The following is a 19,017-nucleotide window of genomic DNA, read 5'->3' on the forward strand; positions in this document are numbered from 1 at the left end:
AGTTACTTTTGTTTCCCAGTGTAAACTCTTCTTTCCATTTCCAGTCTCACTGCAGTTCCTGCAAATACCTGATGACTTCTCCTTCCATTCCAATGCAGCAGCTGGCAGATTTGGTGATGTTCCCAATGCCTTCCACAGATAATTTATTAGGGCAGGAGATGGGAAACATCTTTTTCTGCGATAGGCAGGACACTGAAATCAGGTCTGTGGATGTCCACCCAGGTACTGCTCTAACTTCTGCCACAAATATTAGAGCAACACCTCAGTCTCCATCAGGTTCTGACAGACCCCTCATTCTCCAGAGGTGGGAAATCAAACACTTGATTTAAATAACATACTAAGAGTTTGTTGGTTTTGTGTTAATCCCCTCAGCTCAGGGTTTACTAGGTCTAAAATTTATTTTGTTTAAGTTGCTGTAAAGACTAAGAACCACCCTCTCAATCTGCAGCAATTTTAACTAAGTTAAAAAACTACAGAACATCTACTTTTAAATACGTGTAACTTCATCCCTTAAAAATGCACCCATTAACCTGGGAGTTGTACAAAGATTGAGAAGAGAGAAAATGAGTCCATCTGAATGTGGCCTATTGGAATATGCTGTATCCCAATAATCACTAGTTCAGGATTATCAAAATTGATGTCGTAAAGCAACAGAGTTAGTATCATGATGCCAATTCAAGAAAACTTCAGTGGTAGTTTGGAACCGTTTCATTTTCTGTTCATTAGAATTAAATGTTGGGGCAGGCATGTTGGTTGAGGTCATATGAATCGTGAGTCCTAAAGACACTAGAAAATCATTGTACAGAGATTTGCATTCTGTTATTTTTGAAAGTCACCACATAGTTGTAATTGTACGGCATCCCTGGAGTCTGACTGAATCAGGTCATTTCATTTTGATGTAATTACGGACTATACGATGTACCATCAAACATTAGAATGATCCAATTGCTTTGCACAATTAAGGCTATTTTCCTCTAAGTGCTCATAAAAACCAGTGTTAAATGGAAATATACATATATCAGTTCGTATACATATCATTTGTACTTACTGTTACTGTCACTGCTGTCATTCTTAAGGGTACTGGCAGCAACAGGAGGTAACAAAAATGAATTTGTTACACTGACTCTTGGATCTAAATAGAAAATTAGTGTCAGTATTATGCAACTTAAAATACAGTTCCCCCTACATAAGGCACTTGGCTATAGGACTACTCTGATTATATTAGATTATGGCTATAGGGGCTGGATCTTATATTATATAGGACTACTCTGTAATATATTAGATTATGGCTATAGGGGCTGGATCTACAAAGGTACTTAGGCACCTAAACCCCAGATTTAGGTGCTTAAATCCCATTTTAGGTGTCACTCTGATTCACTAAATCCTTGCCTGGCTGCTGCCTTACCTTGTAGGCACTTAAACTCACTTGGCACCTAAGTTTTTGCAGTAAGAGTTCCCTAAGTACCTAAGTTTCTGCTTCTGGGCTTGCACACTACTGCCTTGATTAAGCACCTGGATGGCTATCTCCTGCCTGATGCTCAGAGTGAACCACAAACCAGGGAAAGATAGTTGGAGGAGTGCATATCTCCCCTGCGGAGCCTGATCTAGTAGGTGTGCTCAGAGGCCAACTACCGGATTGGGTCCCATTCAAAATCTGGCCGGAAGAGAAGGAGGCGGTAGTGACCTTATAATATTTAGTCCAGTGGTTAGAGCACTCAGCCGGGATATGGGGAACCCAGGTTCCATTTCACCTCCTCACATACAGGGGGAGAGAGAGATTTTGAACAGCAGTGTTCTACCCAGGGCTGGCTTTATGAGGGATGACTGCCCAGAGCACTATGGTCAAAAGGCAGGGAGTGGGACAGCCCTGGAGTGCAAGGCTGCGTCAGGGAGCTTGAGGCAATGGGGGTGGGAGCAAGGCAGAGGGTCCAGGATGCGGTGATGGGCTGGGTAGTGGGCAGGGGGAGGCAGAAAGGGTCATGGGGTGGGTGGGGAACTCAGGGAGGCAGCAGGGACCAGGGGCAATTGGGGTTGGATGGGTAGGGAGCCCGAGGAAGCAGTGGGGACCCTATCCACTTCCATATCTTCCACCTCTCAGGAAAGTGTTGTAATCACTGAGAATCACAGAAGACCCCTGTTCAAATCCTTTCTCCCCCTCTAACTGAGGGTGGAATTGAGCCTGCATGTCTCTCACATCGCAGATGAATACTCTAATGACTAAAAGTTATAATTTGGGCACCAACACCTCGGGCCACTTTGCATGGAGTGAGGCAGGTGCCTAACTCATTCTCACAAGCAAAAACTTAGGTGCCAAAGCCACTTACTCCAGAGAGGGGTTCCCAGTTATGGATAAGTGCCTAAGTCCATGAAAGGGGCAGGGCTTAGGGCACACCCCGCTTGTCAGCATCTCCCATTGGCTAGTGTATGCAGCTCCTTCCTATTGACTTTTGAGGATCCTATTCTTAGGTGCCTATCTCTCCCCATTCATTATATAGGGAGCCTAGTAGCAAACTCAGGCTTTGTAGATTGCATTGATGTTCCTGTGACTTTTTAGGTGTCTAAAAAAGTTAGGTGTTGCAACCCTTCAGCCTCTGTGTGGATCCAGGCCTAAAGTACTTCCAGTTCTTGTTGGTGTAACTGTGCAACTGGAAATGTTGCCCTAATTAAAACTACTAATTAAGAATCATTGTGGCAACAAAATTTAAGAAATTCAAAACATCTATTCATTTTAAAGACTGCAATGGGAACAAGTATATGAAACCACAGGAATCTAACCTCTCTATCATAAATTCATTATACTCTTTAGTGGGAATGGGCCAAATTCACAGATGACTTTCAACTGGTGCTATTTGCACTTAGTTCCAGACATTCAGCCTATAAACTATGCTACCTTAAATACCTTTAGACCTGCTTACCAATGCTTAACCTACAGCACCTTACACATCGCCTCTGAATTGGCCCAGTATCTCCAAAGACATTTTCACAAAGATCAAATGGTCATGATTAAGCAAAAGTCAAGTGTAAGATAAAATGCAGTACTAAGAACATTGTAAAAGAACAACTCGGGATATTTTTGTTGATGTGAAAACAGCCTGAGCACATACACTGAAATAATTGTAGGCTGTATTAATAAATGATGCTATGTAATGATGCCAGTTTTGCTATCAGGCTTAAATCTATAGTACTAGCAGTGGGACTTCAGCCTTGGCATTAGTAGTCACTGTCACAGATAGTAAGAAATATGAAGCTAATAGATCAAATCCTCAGACATTCTGAACTGACATAACTTTATTGACTTCAAAGGAGTTACACCAATTTACACCAGCTGAGGATCCGGCTCAACAAAAATGGGAACAATTTTATGATCTTACTGTTCTCTGGTGTTTCTGTTGTTGACGGCAGAACACAGTCACTATGATCTGATTTTTCTTCAAAATCCTTGTAGGCGTCAATGGTGCTATTAAAGCGCCTAAAAAATTCTTCAGGAATAAACCTGCCTTCTTCATAAAGATGAACATTTTCTTTTCTAAAATTCTAGGAAAAATACAGAATTCCATTTTTTAAAAGTCCAGACAAATACTCATTTGGGTATATCTGGCCTGAGATAGACAATAGGTGCTCTACCAAGGAATACCAACAGGTGACAAAGAAATGAAGTTAACATTTAAGATGCAGAGATCTGCTTTACTTCAGGAGATCTCAACCTTAAAAATACCAAAAGCTCTGATCCCAGGATTTTGAATTAATTTATTTCACTTTGCAAAGTTAGCACTGTTAATCCACTCTTGAAAAATTGTCACAAAAATGTACAGCCTAGGCTTGAAATCTCCTCACCCATTTTACCCTAATAATGAAAAAACAAACAAACAAACAAACAAAAATGAGATTATAATTCTTAATTTAAAAAAAAGTTGTTTGTTCCTGGGTGTGTGGAATTTTATAAGGTTGTGCTTGACCATCTTAATGTGAAACAGGAACACAATACATTCAGCGTTATCATAAGTGTTTTGGATATTGAAACAAGTAACTGTGGTCCAAGTTCCACTATTGGTGTCAGCGTGCCTCTCTGGAGTGCATCTAAAAATAAGAGAGGGACTCCATAATTGTGAAGCCCGATGGATAATATGTTGTGCCAAACTAACTGAAGACTTTGAGATCCATGTTAATTCTATTTTTTTTAACCTACCCTTATCTTTAATGACAGCAGTTATTTATCCCAGCAATTCAAGTTTGGCCAGGGGATAGTTTTTGGTCCTAATAAGTGTGGCAGGGACAAGAGCATCTTTAAATCATGCACCAAGAAAAGCTTCCTAGTGGGTGGTTCTTCAGTTTGTTTTATTTTTCTTGTTACAAGGATAGATCTAGGTTCATTCTTCTTCCAGGAAACAAAATTACCTAGTAGTTCCCTCAAATTACAGAGATTACTTTTCTTATTTCTATTTATCTAAAAGTCTTTATTTTAAGACAAAGATTTTAAGAAAAATCTTGTACCAGCAGACCATGGGAAATTCATAGATTGAATTTGCTGAGATAGATACTTTTGGGTGTGTGCTAAAGCACAAAATTAGGATTGTAATGGAAAGGTAATTAAAACTCTAACATACACTCACCATCACAGCAACTAAATAATGCACCTGACTGCAGGTCAGGAGATCAGGTTCTACTCTGAGGTTTGCCATAGACTCGCTGTTTGATAATGGGCAAGTCACTTCACCTCTCTGTGCATCTGTTTCTCTCTGTAAAATGGGAATAATTGCACTTGCCCACATTTGTAAGTTAAGATCTACTGATCAAAGGTAACTATACAAAGAAGGTGAAATCCTTGACTTCAACAGGGCCAGGATCTCACACTTAGTACTTTTAATTAAGTAATTATATAGCTGGGCAATATTACTCAGAATGCAATTAGAGATATCAGGGCTTATACCTAAAAGTTATTAACAAACTTAACTCTTTTATTACTCTCATTCCTACTAAGGTTAGAATCAGACTCCTGGGGTGAGATTCCTGGAGCACTTCCAGCAACTACTGGAATCAGGAAGGTCCACTATCATGTATAATTTTCCTTGGATAAATATCCATTAATTTAATATGAAGGTTTCTGAAACTGATTGATTAATATCATCTTACTAGTTTATCACAATCTTTCTCAGATATTTTCAGATTCAAATTATTAATTGTGCTCAGGATTCCAGTGTAAGTTAGATGCAAAATGATTCATGCTTATTTGACATAGACCAGTTTGATTTACCTTGAGAATGAGAGTTAAATGTTTGCACTACACACTGACAACATATTGAATATATCTGTCTGTTTGGTCATCCTGTACATTGTAATCCCTCTGACGTTTTTTAAGTGGTTATACCTAAAACTAAGATTTTGTCATGGATATTTTTAGTAAAGTCATGGATAGGTCACAAGCAATAAACAAAAATTCATAGAAGCCTGTGGTCTGTACGTGATTTTACTAAAAATATCCATGACAAAATGGGTAGGGAGAAGGGTCTAACACACATCGCTTCTGGGGCTCTAAGGTCCCCACATGGCCAGCAACAGCGGGGCAGCTGCAGGGGCCCCAGCTTGGAGCCTGGAGGGGCCCCCTTGATCCGCGGTGGCCTGGAGCTCCTGTTGGAGGATCCCACTGTGGTGGCGGCTGGGAGCTGTGGGTCTTGGCTGACAGCTCCAGCCCCACTGCTGATGTCATGTTGGTCTCCGGAAGTCACAGATTCCATGAGTTCATGATCTCTGTGACAAAATACTAGCCTTATCCTATACCTTTTTTTCCCCACTTGAGGTAGCCAATAGCTAACATCTCTACACTGTACTCAATATATCTTTAAAGGGGAAGTAGTAGTTGCATTGAATAGGAATTGAAACAAAGAATATAGAATCTAAAGTAGCCTTGGTTGTAGGGTTTTTTGTTTGTTTGTTTTTGTTACTATATCAAGCCATGTATTCTGCTACAAAAAAATCAGATATAATTATGCAGTATAAAGGGAAAAACTCTCTTTGAGAAGATTACCTTATTTTTCTCAGAATCTAGACATGACATAATATCATTGATTATCCTCGTGAGATTATTGATGATTGAATAGTTACTTAAAACATCAGACATATCTGAAAATTTTTGCAGAAGATTATGCAGACTTTTTGAAAACTCAGGCACCATCAAATGCAACCAACAGTGATTAGGCTGTCAGGGAAGATAAAAAAGAAGAGAGGCAGATTAAACACCACACTTAACCAATTTTTGCATAAGTAACGCAGAGTGTAAAAGTAGATTAAATTGTTCCTTCCAATTTGCGTCATCTTGCACTTGTCTAAATTGAAATTCAACTAATATTATGTTGCCTGCTGTTCTCTTGAGTCCTTATGGTGCACCTTGCAATCCTCCTTGATCTTGGCTGACTTAATTATGTTATCAGAAAAGGTTGTCAGCATAATGTTACCCCTTCTTCTAGTTTGGGAATAAATGTCAAACTTCTGTGAGCTACTCAAGTATTAACCTCTTTCCATGCTGAAACTGGCCATTTATTCCTACTCTTTCATATCATACCTACTTCCATTTTTTTAATGACTTTCTTTGACGATTGTTTTCCAGACAATCTTCAAAATGCTCCTCATCTTCATTTCACTACTGTTGCTACCCTACACTTATATAGCACCTTAAATCCAGGAGGATCTTTGAGTTAAGGTTCTGTTCTGAAAAATAAGTTTCTAAACTTCGCATTGTGGGATTCCATGATTGGTTTCTTAATTTCTGAGCAACTCTGCATAGTTTACAAGAAACTGCTTCCCCTTCAAGTCTTTTTTTTTACTAAATGCCAGCTCTGCAAACTCACCCTGGGTATGAAAGTCAACCTGAGGTTTTTCCTTCTCATGTACCCTTACCAATAAAAAGAATCAAGAGGCCAAGTTATGACCTCAATTATAGCTGTGCAGTATTGTACTTCAGACACTTCAAATCATGCCCCAAGTGATACCTGTGCAACCACAAGTCAGTGGGTTTGCACAGGTTTAGGTGATTGCTTCTGTAATTGGAACCTAGTAAATCATTCTGTTGATGTACAGGAAGAAATAAAATACAGCACACTTTTACTTAGCTGTGTTGGCTCTGCAGGACTAACATGAGTAAAAAGTAGAGAAAACCTAAGTCATTATGCTAAGTAGACATGCCTGAATATATACACAGGCAGTAGATCTGTTCAACGATAAAGGGACAGATTTATATACTGATAACTTTATATACAGAAATCTGTTCACAACAAACCATGCCTTTGTCACACAATGCTCTATTACACATTGTAGGAAAGATTTTTAAAAAGTGAAGAAGAATATAGATATCAGTATAGTATGTAAAACACTGGAATTTGTCTAGAACACTAAGCTATTATCCCAGCTCTTTATAAAGTTGCCATGGCATCTTTAGTGACCACAAGTGGTCAAGCTTTTGTTTAGCATTTCATATGAAACATATGCCTTCAGTAGCACAGTGCCTGTCTCCAACACCTCTTGCAGTACTTTGCATGATATTTGGAGTTCTTCCATCCAAATACTGACATGCCCTGATTTTCTTCACCTTGTGAGATAGATCACCATACTAAGTGTTATATTTGGCATTCCTCATATGTGCCAAAATTTCTTCTTGTGTTCAATCAGCATCACTTGGGGCTGAATGCTTTTCTAGCCTAGTTTACCTCCTATTCATTACCATTTACCTTACCATTAGTTCACCTTTCTACATTTTTATGGGAGAGAGACATGCATACCTTCTAAGACTAAATAAACTACTGAACAGTCTTCATGATTAGTGAACAGGTTCACATTTATAGTTTAGCTTTACCTTACAGTCTTCACTAACTTTGTCATTTTTGTGTAAAAGAAACCATAAAGTAGTATTACAGTATTTAGCATTACAGTATTACCTCCTGGTCTGAGTCCCCATGTAAGGATGTAACAAGCAGTATGTAATATTGTTGTTGTGTTGGCCCCAGGGTATTAGACAAGGAGGGCGAGGCAATATCTTTTATTGGTTCAGCTTCTGTTGGTGAGAGAAGTTTTGAGCTTACACAGAGCTCTTCCTTCAGGTCTGGGAATGGGAAACATGCACAATGCCCAAAATGTCATGGTTTGTTACAATTGACAATGCCTGGTCTTGCCTCTCAGCTCCTTTTGTAGAGGAGCATTAACAGGAGGGCAGCAGAAAGAGCAAAGAATAGAAGCCTTGTTGACCTTTATTCTGTAGTAGGAACAGGTCTGATACTGTGCCCTTCCACACATACCCAGTGTACAGACAGCTCATCACCTGCACTGACTCTGCTACCACTAGAGCAGCACTACAAGCAATATCTTGTAGTGTAGAATACAAAAATTCTGTGTTTCCAGCATGATTCTATTTTGTTGCCCTTTCTGCTCAATAAGTGAGATCTTTAGGAGAGTCATGAAAGGGCTCTGACTTATAGTGCTGTCAGTGGAATAATGATATTCAGCTCTAGATTTCCTCCTCATCAGAGTCAAGCTGTGCACTTTCCTTGCTTTCTCAGTAGGGAAAGATCAAAGATAGGGATGAGAATAAGCTGGCTGAAGTGTGTTCAAAACCACAGATGTGATAATAGTTGACAGAGAGAAATAGCTAATGGAACTGAGGAATTTACCACTGCTCCATCTGTACTAATTATTTCAGCCCCTGACAAAGAGATTTTCATCTCTGGGTACTTTTTACCTGACTGCTCTTATACTCCAAAGAAGTAGCAGTAGAAGCTTTTTATCTTTCTGCATTTAGCTAAGAGATTGCAGCTTCTTTTCATTGGTTTAGACCATGCCTTTTACCTCCAAGTTAGACTTCTGCGATGTACTCTATTTGGATCTACTTTTAGAGCTATTCAGACACTTCAGCTAGTGCATAATGCAAGAACCTTTCTGCTTAATGGAGTTGGTCAGCTTGAACACTACATGCACTGCACTGGCTTCCCATCTGCTTTATATGCAATTTACCTTGCTACTTTTAATCTATAAAGCTTAGGAGCTGCTACAATAGATACCATTTCCCACTTCATGCACCATATGAAGTGTCTGATAAAGTAAGGCACTTTCCTCAATCTCTAGATGTGCACTTTTCAGGCTTGAAAGCAGGACATTTGCTGGAGAGGCTCCATCTATGGGTTTCTTTGCTTGCAGGAATCTGTCATAACCCAAATCAAAGCCCATTTATTCAGCCAACCCTTTGCCAAAAGGGTCTAAACTGAGGCATTGTCTCTTCCTATGTATGTCTTGGTGAGTTAGTATTGCTGCTCATTGTGAATACATATGGATGTTAGTTTTTAGATGTGATACAGCCAGATGCCATGGCAATGAAAGCACTGTACTTTAATGAAATACATTGTACATCCAAAGCTTGCATGTTTTATAGGCACCAATTCCTAAAGGCAATACTGCTGAAAGGAAACTTGTTGGGCCAAAACAAAACACCATTACATCTAAACTATATTCAACTAAACAATGTAGGATGCAAACTAGACTGAATCAGATTACTACTATGACAATCTATAATAGGTATTATATGATGTTTTGGTGATTACAAAAGTCACATTCTTGTTCACTTTATAAACCAGGGAATCAGGATGGATAAAAAAATCAATATTTTTTCAATTAAAAACAAATCAGATTTAAAAACATTAAATATAGTTATTCTTTTTAAATAAATCTATTTAAAATTAAATGTAAACTTTACAAATTACTTAAGATCTAAATTTTATTAAAATTTTATATTAAATAAAAATAATACTAAGCTGTACATGTTTTCTGCCAAGTTTTAGAGAAACTAAGAGCACTAAATTGGAGGAAGTCATTGGTTAAGAACCTGAAACTAGAGTTTGCTGAAGTGCTAAACCAGTTTTTAACAGTAGTAGTCTCTTCCGCAGATGCAGAGAGAATATTTTCTTCACTCCAGTTCATTAAAAGTAAAAACCAATGGGAGTTGAAAAAGCAGGAAACCTTATTTTCTTCTTCCAATCTATGAATAAAACTGGGTATGAGAGGATGAGCTCTACTAGCTCTAAAATCATGAAGGAACTGGTGACCAGAAACATGTTAGTCTGTATCAGCAAAAAGAACGAGTACTTGTGGCACCTTAGAGACTACAAAAATTTGAGCATAAACTTTTGTGGGCTAAAACCCACTTGCATCAGATGCATGCAGTGGAAACATGCATCAGATGCATGCAGTGGAAAATACAGTAGGAAGATATACACCTCTACCCCAATATAACGCCACCTGATATAACATGAATTTGGATACAACGCCATAAAGCAGTGCTCTGGGGGGGGGGGCACGGGGCTGCGCGCTCCAGTGGATCAAATCAAGTTCGATATTATGCGTTATATCGAGGTAGAGGTGTATATACACAGAGGACATAAAAATGGGTGTTACCATACTAACTATAACGAGAGTAATCAAATAAGGTGGGCTATTATCAGCAAGAGAAAAAAAAAACTTTTGTAGTGATAATCAGGATGGCCCATTTCCAACAGTTGACAAGAAGGTGCGAGTAACCATAGGGGGGGAAATTAGCATGAGGAAATAGGTTTTACTTTGTGTAATGACCCATCGACTCCCAGTCTTTATTTAGGCCTAATTTAATGGTGTCCAGTTTGCAAATTAATTCTAATTCTGCAGTTTCTTGTTGGAGTCTGTTTTTGAAGTTTTTTTGTTGGAGTATTGTGACTTTGAGGTCTGTAATTGAGTGACCAGGGAGGCTGAAGTGCTCTCCAACTGGTTTTTGAATGTTATAAATCTTGACGTCTGATTTGTGTCCATTTATTCTTTTGCATAGAGACTGTCTGGTTTGTCATGTGCAGCTACAGAAGCCTGTTACTATTTCCTTGCTTCTGGATGATTGCTGTTTGAGACTCATCAAAAATCATAATCTATAATATATTTTAGACTATATAGGATTCAGAAAGGATTCCTTTCTGATGCAAAGAAAATATTTTGTTCTGCTGAGTTTAATTAGCCTAAGATATCAGGTATAATTTGCACTCCTTGTGGTTCAATTGGGATTTTTGGTTCGTGCAACCCTCCAAGCTTCAATAGAACTCATAACCACCTATTTTACCACAGTGCAACACTGATGCCACATACACATTGAGGTTGGGCATGGGGTGTTCAAAAATCAAAAGAAAGACTATTGTATTTTGGGGGTCTAAAACTCCCCCAAAACAAACAAAAACCCGAAAACCCTCATGGATTTTTGAGCAAGTCACATGATTTTTTGATCTCTTGAGATCGGCAATAATGAGAATTTACTGAACTATGTCCACTGTGCATGATTTTAGTTTTCAAAATGAAAATTTCACACAGCTCTAGCTACAAGTAGGATAGCCAACAATGTTGCTTTTTAAATCTATTGAATAATACATAGCTAATACAAGACTATGGCGGGGTTCAAAAAAGAACTAGATAAGTTCATGGAGGATAGGTCCATCAGTGGATATTAGCCAGGATGGGCGGGGATGGTGTCCCTAGCCTCTGTTTGCCAGAGGCTTGGAATGAGTGAAGGGGATAGATCAGGTGATGATTACCTGTTCTGTTCATTCCCTCTGGGGCACCTGGCATTGGCCACTATCGGAGGACAGGCTACTGGGCTAGATGGACCCTTGGTCTCAACCAGTATGGACACTCTTATGTTCTACTTATATATTATATAATGTGCACAATTACTTAGAGACTTGATCCTTTAAGGCCAGAAGGGACGATCATGATCATCTACTCTGACCTTGTGCATATTGCAGGCCACAGAACCTCACACACACACTCCTGTAATAGACTCCTAACCTCTGGCTGAGTTACTGAAGTCCTCAAATCTTGATTTAAAGAATTCAAATAGCAGAGACTCCACCATTTACTCTCATTCAAACCAGCAAGTGACCCATGCCCTACACTGCAAAGGAGGGCAAATCCCCTCCTCCTCAGGGTCTCTCCCAATCTGACCTGGGTGGAAATTCTCTCCTGACCCCAAATATGGGGACCAGTTAGACACTGGGCATGTGGGCAAAACCCACCAGTCAGACACGTGGTAAATAATTCTCTGTAGTAACTCAGAGCCTTTCCCCTTCTTCTGTCTGGGGATACCTGACTGATCCTTGAGGAATTCCACTAGTAACCTCCCTCCAACCTGACAGTTCACCTTTCAACATGACCCGTTGTAGCCTCCCCTTTAACCAGTTCCTTACCCTCCTTTTGATTCTCATATTAATCCCCATTTTCTCCAATTTAATTAATAATTTCCCAAATGGACCTGTATCAAATACTTTACTAGCAGCAAAGAGTCATGTGGCACCTTATAGACTAACAGACGCATTGGAGCATGAGCTTTTGTGGGTGAATACCCACTTCGTCGGATGCATGTCTGGATCACATGCATCCGACGAAGTGGGTATTCACCCACGAAAGCTCATGCTCCAATATGTCTGTTAGTCTATAAGGTGCCACAGGACTCTTTGCTGATTTTACAGATCCAGACTAACATGGCTACCCCTCTGATAAATACTTTACTGAAACCCAAGAAGTTTAGACCTAATGCATTTTTCTTTGGGTAAAAAATTGGTTATCTTCTCAAAGGAAGAGATCAGGTTGGGCTGACAATCTACCTTTTGTAAAAATATGTTGCATTTTCCCTGAATTACCATTTATATCACTACTTTCTCTTTCACAATTTGTTCTAAGACCTTGCATACAATTCAGGTCAAACTAACAGGTCTATAGTTTCCTGGATCACTTTTGTTCCCTTTCCTAAATAGAGGTACCATATTTGCAATTCTCCAGTCAGAATATGACCCCTGAGTTTACAGATCATTAAAAATCCTTGCTATTGGGCTTAAATTAATTTGTGTGATCCTTTAATATTCTTGGATGGAGATTATCCAGGCCCTGCAATTTGGTTCAATTAATCTGTTTGAGTTTGACTTCTACCTTGGATGCGGTAATTTCTACTTCCATATCCTTGTTCCCATTAGTCACCCTGCCACAGCCCCCAAGCTCCTCATTACCCTTATTAAAAACTGAGGCGAAAGACTCATTTAGGTGTTAGTCCATACCTAAATTATCTTTAATCTCAACCCCATCCTCAGTGCTAAGTGGTCCCCCTTCTTTCCTTGTTTTCTTTTTATTTATATGGCTAAAGAACCTTTCAATATTGGTTTAATTTCCTTTGCAAGGTCCAGCTCTCCTGGTCTTTTGGTAGTTCTCACTTTTTCCCTATGCTTTCTGATCTCCAACAGGTGGCTTTCCATGCTGATCCATTTCTTCTTCCATTCCTTGCAGGTCTTCTGCTTTTTCTTAATAAGCAGTCTGCAATGCTTGTTTATCCAGTATGGTTTGCAACCCTTACCCACATTTTCCCCCCTTGCTTGGGATTCAAGCTTCAAATAGCTTCTGTAACTGTCACTTAAAAAGAACAGGAGTACTTGTGGCACCTTAGAGACTAACAAATTTATTTTAGCATGAGCTTTCATGAGCTACAGCTCACTTCTTCGGATGCATAGAATGGAACACACAGACAACATGAAAAGGTGGAAGTATGCATACCAACAGGAAAAGTCTAATCAATTGAGATGAGCTATCATCAGCAGGAGGAAAAAAAACCTTTTGAAGTGATAATTAAGATGACCCATAGAAGGTATGAGGAGAACTTAACATAGGGAAATAGATTCAATTAGTGTAATGACCCAACCATTCCCAGTCTCTGTTTAGGCCAGAGTTAATTGTATCTAATTTGCATATTAATTCAAGTTCAGCAGTTTCTCTTTGGAGTCTGTTTTTGAAGTTTTTTTGTTGCAAAATTGCCACCTTCAAGTGTGTCACTGAGTGGTTAGAGAGGCTGAAGTGTTCTCCCACTGGTTTTTGAATGTTATGATTCCTGATGTCAGATTTGTGTCCATTTATTCTTTTGCGTAGAGACTGTCCGGTTTGCCAATGTACATGGCAGAGGGGCATTGCTGGCACATGATGGCATATATCACGTTGGTAGATGTGCAGATGTACGAGCCCCTGATGGCGTGTCTGATGTGATTAGGTCCTATGATGGTGTCACTTGAATAGATATGTGGACAGAGCTGGCATCAGACTTTGTTGCAAGGATAGGTTCCTGGGTTAGTGTTTATGTTGTATGGTGTGCGGTTGCTGGTCCATCGAAGAAGTGAGCTGTAGCTCACGAAAGCTCATGCTAAAATAAATTTGTTAGTCTCTAAGGTGCCACAAGTACTCCTGTTCTTTTTGCGGATACAGACTAACACGGCTACTACTCTGAAACCTGTCACTTAAAGTAATTCCAAGCCTTCTCCACATTCAGATCCTTGAGTTCTTCAGTTCAGTCCACTTCCCTAAATCTGTAATTTTTTTTTAAAGTTTGCCCTTTTGAAATCAAGGATCCTGGTTGCAGAGGTATTTTTGTTAACTCATTTTAAACTAAATGGAAGAATAAAATCATGATCACTCAAATCAAAATTGTTCTTTACAACCAGTTCTTCTACGAGGTCCTCGTTTCTTACCAATTTAAAATGGCATCACATCTTGTTGGTTTAATGACTATTTGGTGAAGAAATCTGTCAGCTATCACATCCAGGAATATCTGACCCTACCTTTTATTAGTAGCCCTTGTTCTCGGATACATATCTGGGAAATGAAAGCCCCATAATCACACAATTTCCAGTATTATTTATCTCATTAAAAACATTAGAGATGGTCTCTATCCATATCCAGATCAGATCCTTGGGGTCTGTAGCAGACCCCAAGCACTATTCCATTGGAGCCTCAGTTACCTTTGTTCCTCACAGTGATTTTGTCCCAACAGATTCTGTTTTATCCATCACTTCTAATTTCATAATAAACTACCTCATCATTAATATACTATGCTACTCCTCCCCCTGTACCTTTATTTCTGTCTTTACTGGACAGCACATACCCTTCAATATCTGTATTCCAGTCATGACTATTATTCCACCATATATATTTCTGTTATCTCTATAAGATCTGGTTTCACTTCCTGATTCCTATTTCCTTTTTTTGTTACCCAAGCTCCTTGCATGGTGCACAGACATCTTAGTTGTTTCTGCTTGGCTTTATCTCGATTTCTTGCCTAATTAGGTACAATCATTTTAGTGCCAGTATCGCCTATGTGCCTGTTACTGCCAGTGGTACTGATGCTATCGTTCTTCTTGTTGTCCATTCTCCTATCCTCTCTTGTTCCTTTCTCCATTGCTATATCCTCTTTTAATGCAAGTAATGGCTTAGATCATATGGTCATTGGACTATCATTAGCCAGGCATTAGTTTGCTCAAAGTAATTTATACTTTTGGCACTTCTTCCACTCTAAAGATTTTTACACCAGGGCTTTCTCAAATAATTATATTTATTTTTTAAAATTGTGAGCTTGTGTCAGTGTAGCAATCTTTCAAATGTAATCCTTCATAAAATGAACAGTAGGCCATTTGAGGGAAACTTTAAAACCAGAACTAATATCAGATCACCCTAAGGCAATATTTCCAAGTGTGTATTCTTTAGATCATCACATGATTTGTAAACTTTTTAAAAGCATATTTTAAGAGTGGTTATAAACTACAGTATTATGCAGGAAAAAGAGTGATGCAAAACATTACATGAGTGAAATACAATACTGTCCTAATCCCTCAGCAGCTTCATTAAGGAAATAATTACTGAAACAATCAGTCTCTGTATGTTTCTATTTCTTTTAGCAGCCTCTTACGTACATATAGTGGAAATGCTAATAAAGCACATGGTCTTGCCACAAAACATTTTAGAGTATGTTCTCCAACATAAATAAAAAAAAGTCATTTATCCAAATAACGAACAGTATGTTCCCCGTTCCCACTCAATAAAGTGGATAATGATTGAAATCTATTTCCCAAAGAAAAGGTCTAAAAAAAGAAAGGTTTTGCAAGATTTCTGTAACTAGCAAGATTTCATGTGACTGAAGCACTGATGTTCAAGACATATAGAGCTGCAGCCATCATTGCCTGGCTATTTTATTGGGATTTATTTCAAGTGATCGTACATACCAGAGTGTCCATCTTCTGAACATACCTAAGGGTTATCATATAATCATTTGGAAGATTTCCAACCTAGAACAAACAAACAGGTAATAAAGAATATATTAGTGTATGGTAAGAAAATGAAGGCTTTGTTTTAGTCTCTGTAGTTAATATACATTTTATAAAGTATATAACACAATTTCTAGAAATTACTTATCAGTTGCAAATAACTTAAGTCCGTTTTTAGGGATTGTGTACATAAGAACACAAGAATGACCATACTGAGTCAGACCAAAGATCAATCTAGCCCAGTATCTTGTCTTCCATCAGTGGCTAATGCCAAGTGCTTCAGAGGGAATCAACAGAACAGGTAATCATCAAATGATCCGTTCCCTGTTGCCCATTCCCAGCTTCTGGCAAACAAAGGCTAGGTACACCATCTCTACCCATCCCGGTTAAAAACCATTGAAGGACCTATCTTCTTTATCTAGTTCTTTTTTTAACCCTGTTAGTGTCTTGGCTTTCAAAACATCCTCTGGAAAAGAGTGCCACAGGTTGACTCTGCGTTGGGTAAAAAAAATACTTCATTTTGTTTGTTTTAAACCTGCTGCCTATTAATTTCATTTTGTGACCCCTTGTTTGCTTTTCCGTTATCTCCCTACTCTTCACAGATCCATGTTGACCTTATTCACAGTGGTCATCTCAAGGCAGAATATAAGATGGTAATACTGTGAATACAGTTTAAGACTCAGCCTTCAAGCTCAGAAGGGACCATTATGATCATAGTCTGACCTCCTGCACATTGCAGGCCACAGAACCTCACTCACTCCTGAAATAGACCCCTAACCTCTCGCTGAGTTACTGTAGTCCTCAAATCATGTTTTAAAGACTTCAAGTTATACAAGCTGCCATGTACCCCAGGAGCTGCATGCAGCATCTGACTGTGGTTGTGGGGAACCGTTGCATAGAAATTACGGTTCGCTGGATGGCTAGGAACCTGGGAACCGGTAGGCTTGCTCGTGTCTGTACTGAGTCCAGGACTGCCCCTATGAAGTCCAGTCTTTGTGTAGGTATCAGCAAGGACTTGGGCACATTGACTAGGAGACCTAGCTTGTGGAACATGTCTAGTGCCATCGTCATGTGGGAACGGACTTCGTCCTCGGACCGGCCCGCGAGGAGCCACGAAGTTGAGGGCTGCAATGCAGCCTCCATGAGCAGCTGCTTAAGTCGAAAGTCTCTTTCTTTTTTAGTTCTTGGCTTGAAAGCCATACAGATTTTGCAGCATTCCGTCTGATGCGATTCCCCCAGGCAACGGAGACACGAGTCGTGGGGATCGCTAATCGGCATAGGCTTGCGGCACGTGGCACAAGCCTTGAAGCCCTGGGTGTGTGGCATGCCCCGTCACCCAGGGCTGGTGCCGGAATTTTTCCAAAACCTAGAACAAAGGAAGCTTAACTATCTACTAAGATACTGCTAACTACTAACAACTAACACTGATAACTGCTAACAATGCTAAGGGACACTCTCAGATAGGAGTTGTTCCAACGCTGCCATGGATGGTAAGAAGGAACTGAAGAAGGGTCGGGTCGGCAGGGGTATATATGCACCAGAGCGGGGCGCCGCTCTGGTGGGGCCCCCCCTGCCGGCCCAATAGGAGCCGCTAAGGGGAAAAGTTTCCGACGTCTGTGCACGCAGCGCGCGCACACCTACTGTGTAATGGACATGAACAATCACTCGAAGAAGAATGTGACTTTAGAAAAATAGTGTTGCAGTATATTTGCCCTTGATTTATTTTTAAAGATAATGGTGGTACTTTTACTTCCTCTTTAAAAATGATTTACTTAATCTGAACCCTCTCCCACTCATTTTTTATATCTTATGCTTTCCTCTTTCTAATAGCACACCCACACATCATGCCACATTAATAGTTATTCTAGTTTCCTTTCCAGTTTATTTGCTGTGCTCAGATACAGCATTAGCCGCATTTTAAACAGCAAAGACACTTCTGCTGGTGCAAAATTTCCCAGCAAAGACACTTCTGCTGGTGCAAAAAGCCTACCGTAATCTATAGGGTGATACTTAGCACTGTCAGCAATAGTATATTATTTTAAGAAAGGTCAGTTCAAGATTAAATTTGTTGCACATCAATGAACACTACAAGAATTGACATGCATTATGTATACAGTCTACTTTACTGGCATCAAAGCCTGTCAAGCACTTTTCATGCACAATTAAAAAAAAATAAAGGGCCAAGATTACAGATTTACTGAGAATTCACATCCTAAGAAACCCCCCTAGAGATACCAGGTTATCATTAGATATTTTTCTCTATAATTGATTGTAGATCAGAAAAATATTGCAGAATTTGTAACTAAAAAAGGGAATTTGGGGATGGCCATATCAGAGCATACATTCTCACTCTAAATAGAAAGAGTTTTTACTAAGATTTATTTATTAAACACCCTGGGCCAGATCTTTCACTGGTCTAAAATAGCATAGCAGAGTTGAAGCCAATGGAGCTATGCTCTGTCCCAGGCTGGCATGGTAATTTACAAATATATGGGAAGACAAGCTCCCTGCTAAAATAGGGTAGGATATGTGTATCGAATTATTAATTCCATTTTGTATTATGTGTTAAACATCTGTCTCAACTTGCCCAAAGCAAGCCTATGGAATTGCATTCCAGACAGTTGCCCTGTCTAGGAAAGGTGTTTGATACCTCACTGAAGGACTGTCAATGAGGAGCCAGCAACTTGATTGCCTCTGAACTGCTGACCCACTCTCAAGAGATGTTTTTTTAAAAAACACATAGGGATCCAAATGCAAGGTGAGCATGATTGGTGGAGGGGCTGGAGCATCCCAGTGGAGCACATCACAAGGAAACTGACCCCTGGTCTACACTACAAAATTCCTTTGGTACAACTATGTCATTCAGGGATGTGAATAATCCACACCTCTGAGCAACACTTGT

General features: G+C 39.4%; 1 protein-coding gene and 1 long non-coding RNA gene across 2 annotated transcripts in view; one reads left to right on the forward strand and one right to left on the reverse strand.

Annotated features, from left to right (window-relative positions):
* LOC123349853 overlaps window positions 1-19,017 on the forward strand; it is a 111,951-nt gene that overhangs the window by 26,145 nt on the left and 66,789 nt on the right. The gene's annotated exons all lie outside the window — the stretch shown is intronic.
* The window catches only part of KITLG (KIT ligand), an 84,985-nt gene that overhangs the window by 17,820 nt on the left and 48,148 nt on the right, over window positions 1-19,017 (reverse strand). Inside the window, exons 3-6 of the mRNA XM_044988085.1 lie at window positions 16,074-16,136; window positions 6,023-6,193; window positions 3,372-3,534; window positions 1,049-1,132 (exon numbers count right to left, since the gene is read on the reverse strand). Coding sequence (XP_044844020.1) covers window positions 1,049-1,132; window positions 3,372-3,534; window positions 6,023-6,193; window positions 16,074-16,136 — 481 coding nt within the window. The remainder of the gene's footprint in view (window positions 1-1,048; window positions 1,133-3,371; window positions 3,535-6,022; window positions 6,194-16,073; window positions 16,137-19,017) is intronic.

The sequence above is a fragment of the Mauremys mutica genome, chromosome 1, assembly GCF_020497125.1.
Source record: "Mauremys mutica isolate MM-2020 ecotype Southern chromosome 1, ASM2049712v1, whole genome shotgun sequence".
Classification (NCBI taxonomy): domain Eukaryota; kingdom Metazoa; phylum Chordata; order Testudines; family Geoemydidae; genus Mauremys; species Mauremys mutica.